The sequence below is a fragment of the Dendronephthya gigantea genome, unplaced genomic scaffold (genome assembly GCF_004324835.1).
Source record: "Dendronephthya gigantea isolate DGI-Jeju-01 unplaced genomic scaffold, DenGig_1.0 000028F, whole genome shotgun sequence".
Lineage (NCBI taxonomy): Eukaryota > Metazoa > Cnidaria > Anthozoa > Malacalcyonacea > Nephtheidae > Dendronephthya > Dendronephthya gigantea.
The window spans coordinates 193,778-206,324 of NW_021163038.1; the positions used below are offsets into that span (position 1 = coordinate 193,778).

The 12,547-nt window shown below is 38.7% G+C and overlaps 3 protein-coding genes across 3 annotated transcripts; 1 reads left to right on the forward strand and 2 right to left on the reverse strand.

Moving 5' to 3' along the window:
* Nucleotides 1-25: 25 nt before the first annotated feature.
* On the reverse strand, nucleotides 26-6,203 carry LOC114523539 (synaptic vesicle 2-related protein-like). The gene is made up of 16 exons (XM_028544499.1): nucleotides 5,297-6,203; nucleotides 4,794-4,882; nucleotides 4,587-4,685; nucleotides 4,247-4,318; nucleotides 3,949-4,073; nucleotides 3,610-3,673; nucleotides 3,384-3,509; nucleotides 3,123-3,254; nucleotides 2,938-3,014; nucleotides 2,671-2,759; nucleotides 2,405-2,509; nucleotides 1,959-2,070; nucleotides 1,775-1,856; nucleotides 1,516-1,605; nucleotides 1,273-1,386; nucleotides 26-1,199 (listed from the first exon to the last, which is right to left on the reverse strand). The coding sequence occupies exons 1-16, from the start codon at nucleotides 5,403-5,405 to the stop codon at nucleotides 1,176-1,178; spliced, it is 1,509 nt and encodes a 502-aa protein (XP_028400300.1). The 5' UTR covers nucleotides 5,406-6,203; the 3' UTR covers nucleotides 26-1,175.
* A 921-nt stretch (nucleotides 6,204-7,124) lies between these two features.
* Nucleotides 7,125-10,279, reverse strand: LOC114523540 (ester hydrolase C11orf54 homolog). Its single transcript, XM_028544500.1, has 9 exons — nucleotides 10,037-10,279; nucleotides 9,323-9,421; nucleotides 9,146-9,219; nucleotides 8,975-9,076; nucleotides 8,788-8,853; nucleotides 8,609-8,695; nucleotides 8,316-8,468; nucleotides 8,065-8,178; nucleotides 7,125-7,931 (listed from the first exon to the last, which is right to left on the reverse strand). Exons 1-9 carry the CDS (start codon nucleotides 10,194-10,196, stop codon nucleotides 7,758-7,760), a joined length of 1,029 nt encoding a protein of 342 aa, XP_028400301.1. The 5' UTR covers nucleotides 10,197-10,279; the 3' UTR covers nucleotides 7,125-7,757.
* Nucleotides 10,280-10,419: 140 nt separating this feature from the next.
* Nucleotides 10,420-12,530, forward strand: LOC114523546 (serine/threonine-protein phosphatase PGAM5, mitochondrial-like). Its single transcript, XM_028544507.1, has 5 exons — nucleotides 10,420-10,732; nucleotides 11,014-11,259; nucleotides 11,376-11,592; nucleotides 11,890-12,023; nucleotides 12,106-12,530. The coding sequence occupies exons 1-5, from the start codon at nucleotides 10,596-10,598 to the stop codon at nucleotides 12,254-12,256; spliced, it is 885 nt and encodes a 294-aa protein (XP_028400308.1). The 5' UTR covers nucleotides 10,420-10,595; the 3' UTR covers nucleotides 12,257-12,530.
* Nucleotides 12,531-12,547: the final 17 nt, after the last annotated feature.

Genomic DNA, 12,547 nt, shown 5'->3' on the forward strand with positions numbered 1-12,547 from the left:
TTTGCAACAGCGTCAAGAGCTTGCTGCTGATTTCTTTGTTGCGAAAGTCCTGCCTTAGTCGACTTCACGTTTACTTCAAGTTCATGTATTTTCCTGTCAAGAAAACCAGATTTTTCATTCTTCTCCACAAACCCAGACGAACTCTGTGTATTATTCTCTGCTGTTTTCCTGCCATTTGATCCAGCCATCGCTTTTATTGTTTCATAATTTATCAACAGATATCCCATCTTTCTTCGTCCGTCATCTAAACTGGAGTTTCGCTTCATGTCTTCTGTCTTTGAGGCGCTTGTCTTGTGATCTCGTTCGTCTTCTGTGCGACCAACCTCGGCCAAATCATTCACAATGAACACAAGAAGATACAAAGTGGCAGATCGAAAGAACAGCCTCATTTTGCCTTTTGTAAAAGGAATAATTCACAAATGGATAAACTGTATCGATGTCTTTGCTGTCGAGACCCTTATGAAAGTGTAACTTGTTGAAAAATGAATTATCTTGATGCTTGGCTGTTCACTTCGCTCTGTCTGCGGGTTCCTGGCATTTGGTGCATTTTAAAAGAAAGTCGGGGTGTGATCATTAGAAAATACGGCATCATTATCTCATACGGCAGGTGTTTTGAACAACACACTTAGAATATTGTGTTTGTTTTGATCCAAGCTATTAACACTTTCGCCCCGCCGTGGTTTTCACATTTCTGCCCTAATGAGGTTTGATGATTTGTGGATTTCCTCCTGTTACTTTAATCAAATGTGCAAATTAGTTTTCTCAAATGAAAATTCAATCAGCAAGTCGCAAAGTCTTTTCGTTTAAAACGTGCGAAAATGATGTCTTGGTGTAAAATCGAGTGGTTGTGTTACGCTCGTTCCACACCGCCATGGCTGAGGTGAGAATTATATCAACCTGGTTGTAAATTAAATTTAAATGACCACGTGCAAAACTATTGTCGGAAGGAAGACTGCTGTTCAAACTCGTTATCTGGATTCTAGACAAACGCTTGCCTGAGAAATACTTTCAAATTTTATTTTACGAAAGTTTTCTATTTTAAAATTATTATCATTTTAAATTGAACAAATTGTTTAGTTCGTCATATCTATACTAGAACGTGATTATTATATATATTTGAGTAATTTGACAATTAGTCCTACGAGGGATTAAAGTTTTAATGTCGATGATATTTTTTATTCCTTTCCACGGCTTGTCTCCTATAAGCAAAGATAAGGTTAAAGAAATTAAGATATTCCTGTTAATACATTGAGATCAGTCATCAGTGTATACCTTCATCTGTTTTCCGCTTGTTTCAATCGGCAGCAAGGCCGCTGCCACAGAACACGCGAGGGCGCAACCAGCGTAGACCAATAACGTCAGCCGTAGTGATCTCTTTACTAAAACCTAGAATGAAACAGTTATCGCAATAAGACTCGTTTTGCAGCTGAGCAGTTCCTCGCAGTTTAGAACTGATAGAACTATTGAGATGTACGACCAGTGTGTTTGGGTTTCCCGGCTTTGCCCTGCAGTTACCTGGGCTAAAAATGGCGTTATTATACATCCGATTCGTGCCATAGCAGAAGCTGTTCCTAGCCCCAGGCCTCGAATATTTGTAGGATAAACCTTAAAACATACAGAACGTGAAATTTAATTATATTATCAGCAAATCCAATTATCACCTCAAGGCGTAGCATAGGCTGCTTAGCGCAAAGACTAACACATTTTGGAAGCTCTGAAGACTAGTAATATATCTATTCATTTGCTCTCAATGAAGGAATGGTGTAGACCTCACCTCCGGAACATATATAAAAAGCGCTTGGGTAACTCCAGTAGAAAAATAACGAACTCCAAACACAAATATTGTTGTCATTGTCCTTGAAAATGGTAAAATAGGATTGTAAAACAAAAATACTGACCACAGAACTCGTGTTCACAGCCAAAGAGATGGCTAATATAAACAACAAAGGCTGACTTACTCTCCGTTGCATAACATAAGTAATAGAAACAGCACGAAAGTACAGCCAAAACCAACCACTAATGTTTTAATTCTACCAATGCGATCAATAAACAACATGACAACAAGAAGACCTGTAAAAATATATGTGAGTTCTCTTTCACTCTCTTTCTTTAACCTGTCATTGCAATACTGATACCTTAGAACTACCTTCTGGTATTAATACTAGCCTGACAAGACTAGTACTTACTGCTTTGCAATGTTTCATTCAATGTTTCTCTTTCAACCTTCCTCAATGTCAGTTGATCATTGCAGAACTGCTAGCTAGTCTGACTGAGTGTTGACTGTTGCTACTAATACCAGCCTGACTAGTCTAGTACTTACTGCTTTGCAATGTTTTATTATTTTCCATTCCTCACGGGAATCTTTGCACTTTGAATTTTCTTTCCTACCTCAATATTGTTGTACCTGGTATATCAGCAAATGAAGTTAACAGCAATGCATAATAATCTTCCTCTTCTAACGATTTACAGCCACACCCTGTCACATGTTTGTCTTCTTCTAACAGAACGGCTAGAAAACATACCACGACGATTATCTATGTGAGTATTCTCCAAAAACCTTCAGCCTTTTAGCTGGATTTGCTTCTACGTTTTATGGTGTCGTATTCGTAAAATAAAGAATGACTTTTGAGATGAACTACTCAGAATATTTAATGCAGATATCCATCTTACCTCCCTCATCGCATCTCTTCTGCCTTCTGTACTGGAATATCTCTGGTGTCATGAGAAGTATCCCGTAGTAAATAAGCAGACCTCCCAACCTTCCACGTAAAACACAATCAGTTTATCCTAACCATGCTTCACGAAGGTGAACACAATCAGTTTCAGGTCAGAACACAGTCAGTTTATCCTAACCATGCTTCACGAAGGCAGACGAACTGGTAAACATTGGTTCTTAGCTGGGAAAACTGGGAAACATTGGTTCTTGCTACAACTTACATTTGTATCCAAACAAGGATGGTCGTTCTCCAGTACGAATTTAAAAATAAATCTACAATACGTCCTCTCTCTTGGACCTGAGGAAAGAGACATATTCACGACATTAGGACGATGGTTTGTTCAAAGAACATTCTACAGAAAGCTGTCGTGGTCGTGTAGCGTTTTATCGCAGAATACCAACTTACTTCAGTTGATTGAAGGCAACTTTGAGAGCCAGGAATTTCTTTACCATTACATTTGGCAACTTCCACCAGAGTTTGATAACCTTTCTGGACTTCACCGGCGCTAACGTGAAAACGCGGAGACTCTGGAAGGCCCTTGAGGTAGAATTATGCTAAATTAATCGACGTTCTTCTACGCAGAGATCATCTCTTATTGATCCAGTGTCACCAGAAATAAAAACCGCCGTTCTACGGTCCCCCCCAGACATCCATCATCCAACTTACCACGCTCAATAAAATAAAAATAACCAGAGGTAAACTTGAAAATGCTAACAACCATCGCCAACCAAGTCTTGGCATTACCGCTATCGCTAGAAGAACCTCTAGTATTCCACCAACTCCCCAGAAACCCTAGAATGACATAACATAAAAGGTCTTGCAGTATCGCCCACAGTTTTGAGTACAAGAATATGGCAAAAATACACTTACAACAAACTTACTCTATACCTACCCCAAGAGCTAATATGGTCACAGCTCTGTATCTTGCCGGTACAAACTCAGCGTATAAGACAACTCTGAAATGGTAAAATACAAATGATAATTGATATGATAATAGCAGCAGGCTCCATGTATCAACCCCAAGCATTGGCCCGTTTAGAAATGAAATTATTGCGGTGATTTTAGAGGGACTCTCCCCTTTTGGAAAATGTTAAAGAGTGGATGATTACGGCTGTCCGAATAAGAGCACCTATATGCATGAGCTTTCAATACTTTTCACTCTGTTGCATCGATCAGAAGAAGAAAATCGCAGGACGTAAAATTGCAAGCGTAAACGACCTTTTCTACTTACACTTGCCCCAGGCCGCTGATCCCACATCCGACGAGAAATCGTAGGAATAGAATCCAGTTATACGTAGGTGATATAGCGCTCAGGATGCCAAAGTACATGATCCACGCTGAACTTAACACTATGCCCTAAGATACAGTGAAAGATGGCTTCAATTGACTGCATATCAAAGGCGATTGGTAGCAGAGACAATAGATGCTTTGTAATTTCTTGCTTGAAAAGAAATGTGCTGGACCATGTACCTTCTCAGTGTTGACCATTCTGGTTACTGTATGTGGTAAATTATGCAACGAATACTTACTGATTTCCTTCCATATAGATCGCAAATCTTTCCCCATAAGGCTGAGCTAACAAACATGCCAACAAAAACAACCTTAAAACATGAATCAAGATGATATCATTTTTAATAAGTTCGTCCTGGAGAAATTAGGCAAAATACGACAAGATTGACTGGCGAAACTGTGCAGAATATGATCTGGGTTTTTTACATCAGAAATTTGTCCATGTCTACTGTTTCTTCCTCCCAGCTTGCAAGCTTGACCCTCTCTTACACCGTGGCAAAGTGTCACCCTCTCCTATACTGTGGCTAAACCAGAACCCCTCCTATATCGTAAATGAACCATACCCTCCCCTCGTCATACCGTGGATAACAAGGCCTCATCCCACGGTTCTAAAGACCATTCACATCTAGAAACAGGACCCAATATGGCGAGTATCATCATCTCCATCGCGTCTGCCATCTAGGAATTGCACCATTTATCAATAATAAACAACTTCAGCGAGACAAGTGCCACAGTAATGCGCTTGTATTTCGTAGTCTGATAACACAAAATCGTTTTGACACTCACCCACGAAAAACCAGCGACAAAAAGTAATAGTATCTGATATCTTCCAAAACCCACATATTCAATGACTTCTTCGACCGAATGTTTGGTATCTTTAAAACAAAATTTAAATTCATCAAAGCTGTTGCAAAACCTGGTTATCAGAAGGTCATGGGGTTCTCAAAATCCTAAAAGGCTAAAACCCTAACCGGGTGTCGTGTCTAGACGCGTCCGTCGACCTCCAGAAGCTTATCAACAAATATTTGACAAAACTATTGACCAATAATGACACCTTTCCCATAATGACACTGACCAGTGTTACGCGGCTAATCATTAGCGAGTTTGCTTTACCAAGGCGTATTTCTACAGGACGTGAGAGTATAGAGATGACGTATTGTCACGGTGCTTGCTAAACAAGTAAAGTGTGGGTTTCTACAAGCTGTTTCTATGACCGTTCATCTGGTTGAACCTGCACAGGTGGCCTAGGAATATCACGGCACTTGAAGTAAAATAAAGTCCGTATATACCTTGAAATTCTGCCTTTCCCGGATATCCATCACTCGTCGACAGTGTGTTCTCATCGTAGTTTATTTGATTGTAAACACACGTCTTACGACTAATTAAATTCTTCGCCATAGCTGTAGAAAAACTTTCAAATCTGACATATGTTTACATAAGGTCATAAGCCAACATCATGTTGTTACTTAGACGAATTCACCACTGCAATGAACCAGTCAAAACAATGATAACCAGAATAGATCATGTGTCACACGTTAGGTTTATACTTTTGAAGGCAAACTCTTATATTTCAAGGTAGTTTTGAAGTAATTTATTAAACGATTCTTCCAACCGTATCCAATTCTTCCAACCCATTTACGCTGACGGGTAGAGACCAGGTCATAGTCGAGCGAACATTTACAGGTGGTTTTTGGGCACGTTTTTGGCATTGCCTTGCATGTATAGAGATAAACTGTATGAGTGTATGTTTAGTTGCTCTTAGGATTAAGGCCGTTTGCATTTGCAATTTTTACTGCGATTTTATGTGCCATTTTCTTCTTTTGACAGATGTGAACGAGTACGAATTCACTTGTAACTAATTCACTCTTTCACATCTATCAAAAGAGGAAAATCGCAGCAAAAATTGCAAGTGTTAACGCGCCTTTAGAACAGGTGGTTGGTAAACTAGAGCGATATCTTGTAGATACTGTCTGGATTAATCCAGCATCTTCTCGTTCTTTCCTCGATTTGAATCTAATTTTTTTTTGCAATTTCCATTCAAAGATCTCATTCTTCTGCAATTCACGTAGGCGGCTTGTACTTTTTTCTATTTAATGACTTCAGGCATATTGATTTATTCAGATAAAGAGATTTTGTTTCCGCATTCTTAGAACTTGTCTACATTTGAAGCGAGGTCATGATATGCATAGTGATTTAATCACTCGTCAGACTTATACAAAACATGGAAGGCAAGTTAGGCAACAAATTGAACAAGGAATCAAAATCTGAGGGGTTCACCAACAAACAGAAAGTCTTCGCATGTCGTGTTTGTTGTTTGGCACCGATTCTTTGTCTGTTATCTGTTTTTCTTGTGCTGTTAATTTGCATGGAAATAACGACGAGGCAGGAAGATGGACAGTCAGACCGTAACATTTGCCAGTTATTAAACTGTACAGTACAATACAAAAACTTCTCAATTTTCGCGTGGTGTATTGAGGGCGTACAACGCAATTCGTCGTCAAGGGACAAGGAATGTCTCCAGTTGAAAGTCCGATGTATTTTAGAAGAGGGGACGAAGTTTACAGGTCAATCACAAAGAAATAGTTCCAAGAATCAATTTTGCTTGGAAAATTCCACAAGTTTTGATACCTCACAAGATCACTTAGCAAAGCGCGGATCAAAATTCCTTGAAAGGTTCATAGCATATAATGGGACATTCCAAAGATGTCAACTAAATCAAACAAAAGTGAAGTCGGGTAATGTGAAAGTCGACACAGCCAGATGCAGAGACGTCGTGAATGATCAGGAGACGGAGATGGAAATACGAATGAAGAAAAATACTTATATTTTTGATATGATTCTAATGGTGCTTTTCTCCTTAGGTCTGTTTGCTTTTATTTTTATGTTCGTTAACACAAGACTAACGCTTAGAGTTTGTTGTGACAAGTGCTATCAGGAGGAATTATGATAAGTTACTACTTCGACGTCTTCAGATTCCTGCCGTTGCTAAGGTTGCGCGCGGATTCGATGTCTCGTGTTTCATGTGAATCAAATATCATTTCCATTGTGATTTCCTTGTGATTTCCTGGTGATTTGCATATAGTTTAACCGTATATAAGAAGAGAAACTGAATTTTGATTTTATAGTTTATTCTTCGTATTATTCTCTACCAATTAAATTACATAAAGTAAGAATGAAAATCATCCACGTCTCGTCATTGTGGGAGATAAGAAATCATAATCGTGGGTCATATTATCATCAAAACACTAACACACTTATTAAAGAATCACTTGTGACGCCATTATGAATGAATTTTCATCATTCACAACAGCGAGAGGGGCACATCATAATCGTTTATACGCATGAAACGTTCGTTCAGTTTTAGACCAGCTAATATTTGTCTAAACTGCCCATCAAAATGGCCTGCTTTGCTTCCGGGTAAAATTGTAGTTAAATATAAGATGTATGTTCAAGTATTGCACCGCTTAGTTGTGCTTCCAAAGAAAACAGAAAAAAGGTTGATTGTACTTTTTTGAGGATAGACCGATCTAAAAGTTTAAATGAATAAGTATTTAAAGACTTTGTACTTCCAGTTTATGCTATTGAGAGATTTGAGACCTCTCAAAGAAAGTCTCAGGGCTGTGACGTAGTTTGCATTGGCCAATCAGAGGCGTTTGTCTGCAAACTACGTCATAACGTTAACTGCAATGCCATCCCGACGCAAAACATGCATTGTTTTTCATTTGTGAACGTTTCGTGTGGTCATTACGTTTATTCCCGTCCTATCGTGTGCGTGGAAGGAGGGCGGTCTATACGGTAAACGTACTCGGCAGGAACAAAGTACCCTACGTAGGTCACTTCCTCTGGGGTCGTATCTTCGTGGTAGTGCCCGCCTTCACCGTGGTGACTAAAGCAATGCGTGTGCTCAAGTCGTATGTCTAAACCCTAAAATGTGAGAGAAAATATGTCAAAGTGAGGTTTGTATTAGTCCATTTAATATGTACAGGTCAGTGGCCTGACCACCAGCCACTGACTGCATGTGGTTAACTGGACTACTAACCAACATTAGTTCACTTACTGAGTCATTAGAGACAAACACACTGAGGCAGACGAGTGGTGCATTCATTGTATAGTACTTTAGCCATTCTTTAACATGCACAGTGCTGTCCAAACCCTCTTCGCTAAATGCTGGCTATAAAATGATAAAAGAGTACTATATATACCAATATCTTGTACATCATCCATAGTTACCATATTCTTAGAGAGATATGGACCATTTGGAAGTATATATGATAGTAGGTGTTATGCAGTTATGGGATGCAGTCTCACCATAACATGAAGTTTTGCTTGGCCACTCTCAATGCAGAAGACACCACCCATACCAACAGTTCTGAAGTTGCCATAGTAATGGTCCAATGATTGACGCATGCAGGATATAAAGTTGTCTTCACCTTTGCGGCATTTTGCAACAACCTTCAGCACCTAACATTTAAACAATTTGTGACAGGATGAACAAATATCAAGTTCTCGTGTCTTAGTGTTTCATAGATAGATAAATCCTGCAACAGGTTTTGGTTCTTTTGAACAGACAGATATCACAAGAGCATGAAAATGCATCTCACCTTTCCTTGTTTGCCTTCAGAAACCAGCATGTCTGCCATCAGAGCAAATTCTTTCACATTATAATCTTGCTGTACAGCAGAACCATCCTGATAATATAATACAGTCAGTGACATTGTGAAATTAAATCTCCTGAAACACCATTTACCAACCAACCATTCAACCAACAAACCTTCCTTACCTGTGGATTAACCTTGATCATTTTTGATCTTATGATATCTGGGGAGAGTCTTAGATTTGCTACCATCTACAAAAAGGTATTTGAAGTAAAATTATACTACCTCAAATTGAGAACTGTTAAACTTAAATATCATTGGAGGGTGGAGGATATGGCAGAATTCAGAAGAAATTTGACCTGTAAAGATTACCTCACAATTTACTCCAACGGCATGGCTGTTACCTGCCCCAGGACCAATGAAAACTCCATTGGGCATTCCAATTTGCTTTGCAATGATATCAAAATTATATACCTGAAAATGATTGCAGACTATTCACAAATACAGCTCACAATTTTGCTCAGTCCAAAGGTACAAGCTTACCTTGGATAAATTTGGAACAGGGACTAAATATGGAACACCTCCAACCAGGGCCAAGCGAGTGCTCCCACAAATACCTGATTTGATTGAATAATTTCAATGTTAACTAGAAAGTCTGAAAGGTGTAATCACAATAGGAATGATAAATGTTTATCGATAGTATTCAATCAAATTATTCACCTGGTGCAGCAAGGGTCCATGGTTTCTGGGTTAGATCAGGACAATCAACAATGCTGACATGGACTTCTTTGAAGTTTTTACTAAGAGCTGATTTCAACACTATATATATATATATGAGCAATATTTGTTAACCCATAAACTCTGACAATATTCTTTGCACTTATAGAATACTAGACGAAGTAAAGTGCTAAAGTACAGCACACATTGTTAAGCAATGAGTCAGCAAGAAACACTGATAGATTGTTTGTTGAACTCATTAATCCATTAATTAGCAGTACTCAAAAATTACTTTCCATCTCAGGCTTGAAGGCACCTGCCTAGACTAGTATTTATCCCTGGAAAACCAAACATGACTGCTTGCCACAAACTCCCTTTAAGGGCAAGCAAACGTATACGAACAGACATTTTCCTAATCAAGAGTTTGCATTGTAAGGCCAATATCAATTTTAATAATTTTAATGTTTGGTCGATTAGCTCTATATGGCAAATAGGGGCGGGATGATGGAATCAATGTTGACTTGAAATTACTTGCAAAGAAAAAGGAATCTACAAGCACAACACTGTGAAATATTGTACAAGCGTTTGTTTCACTACCTTACCGGGTCTGATCATCAAAACATTGAGTATTTTATTACGCAATTTATAATTAACACCAAAATAACACGGTCGAGTGGTTAAGTCGTTTACTAAGAACATCAAAGTATATCGCTGTACCTTTGGACAACTCGTCAAGTGGAGGAACATGTAGCTCTTGATGTTCAACATGACCATGTATATATTCAAATTTTTGTTTTTCCTTTGCTAAAATCCCGTCCGCAGTGCCAGCTGCGCCCATTTCAACTTCATCGATACGAACAACCTCCTCGCTCGCCATGTTTGTTGACACTTTCTCCAGCCTTGAATTCCTTTGCAAACATCATGAAACTCCTCAGTTTTCCATTCATGAATATTACTAGTATTCCATTTTATAAATGTTTAAGTCACAACCTTTTATTAACTGTTAAATATTCCCCCTTGCCCCTCTGGCGATGGTCAAACATCTTGCAGAGATCCTCGCCACCACTACCTCTCCCCCCTCCTCTCCTCCCTCCTCCCCCCATAGTAGCTTAGGGAAAGTCCCGCATGCAACTCAACCCCAGGGGCAAGGTATATAATATATACATATTGCATGCTTTGATGAAAAGCGTTTTGATCAAACACGGTTTTTCAAGACAAAAGTTTCAACACATTTAAGACTCTAAACAAGAAACAACTTCCAACTTTGCATGAAATAATGCGTCGTTCCTTAAAATACATCGTTTTCGCTGGCACAACTGTATTATCAGGCAGTTTACTGTACACTGGAACACGTAGAAATGACTTCGGAACTTTGTATGCCGCAGCAGATGTCACAGCAGCTGACTTCCTGAGGTATGTTTTGTACGAACTAGAAATATAAACTTATCAGAAAGTAGTAGACCTCTAACGTTTTAGAATCGAAAATATATGACTGATATATGATGTATGTTACTGATTGTTGCAAATTTGTATTGGGGAGGGTGAATATTTGGTTAACACATCAACAGTCAGGTATTACCTTGATTGATCTATCCAAGTGCATTTGAGTTGTTTTTTAACCTCAGCTAAATAAACAAATACTTGATCTTAAACAAATGTATCACTTGTTATTAGTCTAATATTGTTTATTCAAGGTCTGGGCTGACTCAAGAGAGAAAAGCATGGAATAAGAACTGGGATTTTCGTGACACAAATAGGACAAGAACAAAGAGTTCTGACAGAAGTCACATTCCATCTTTGAGTGAATACACCAGTGGAACAGATGAGCAAAAGCCTGGTTTAGAGAGATCTAGCGCAACTAGACACTTGGTGTTCATACGACATGGTCAGTATGTTAAAGCTGATGAAGATAAGGACAAAATTTTAACCCAATGTGGCAGGTTTGTCTTGTTTTGTTTTAACATATTCATAGGTAAGACTGGTGGTTTGTCCATGAAGACTATCCAAGATGATGTCCACTGCATTATTGATAAATCAATTTTTCTTTAATTTCAAGGAAACAAGCAGAAGAAACTGGAAAGAGGTTGAAATTATTACACACCAACCAAAAGATTGATAAACTTGTTATTTCAACAATGACTCGGGCAAAGGAAACTGGAGGAATTATTCAAAAGTTTCTGCCTAACGTTCCATATGAATATTGTGATTTCTTGAGAGAAGGTGCACCCTGTGTACCCGAACCAGTCTCATCATCATGGAAGGCAGAAGATTATGTAAGATTAATATATTAGTTGAGATTAATTCTATTTATCATTCCCCTTTCTCCCTCTTGGCATCTCTACTAACTCCTCCATCACCACTCTTTCTCTATTATTTCCCTCTCTCTCTCTCTGTTTTCTCCCCCCTTCTCTCTATATATAACATCTCCCCTCTTTCTCCATTGTCTCTCTCTCTATTATACCCCTCTCTATCATCTTCCTATAACCTCCCCCCCCCCTTCTTTATTAATCCCTTTCTTTCCGTCAAGCTATGACAAACTGGCTGACAAACGAAAGTTGTTTTACTTCAAGGATGTGTTTCAAGAAAGCGCTCGTATTGAAGCAGCGTTTAGAAAACACATTCACAGAGCCGACCCAGAGCAAAAGACGGACAGCATAGAAGTCTACGTTTGTCATGCTAATGTCATTCGCTACTTTATTTGCAGGTGGGCTTAGCGTTGTATCTGCTGCATCTTTCAACTCCTATCCGTATTTATCTTTCTTTTTTTCATTTTTTTCAATTTTCAGGGCTTTACAGTTTCCGACAGAAGGCTGGCTACGAATGAGCATTGGCAATTGTGGGATAACGTGGCTGACTATCAGACCAAATGGTCACGTTTCTCTACGCAATATGGGCGACGTTGGACATCTTCATCCTGACCTGATCACGCGAAGTTAATATTTCCAAAATCACAAATAAAAAGAAATTCAATTTACGATTGATTCTGTCAACTGTCAACTGTCAAGGACATCAGTTGCGCGCACGAAACTACGTGAAACTTTGATGTGTAGTTAGGATTACTATTTATTATATTCATATATTTATTTCTTGTGCGGACAATTGTGCGATTTAAACTAATATTGAGTTGGAAAAGGAAAATACTTAATCTATTTTGTAGTCTCTGTGTTTTAGGCCGCTCAGGTTTTGAAAAAAGCGTTGTAAGAATTATAACAATGGTATTAATTCAAA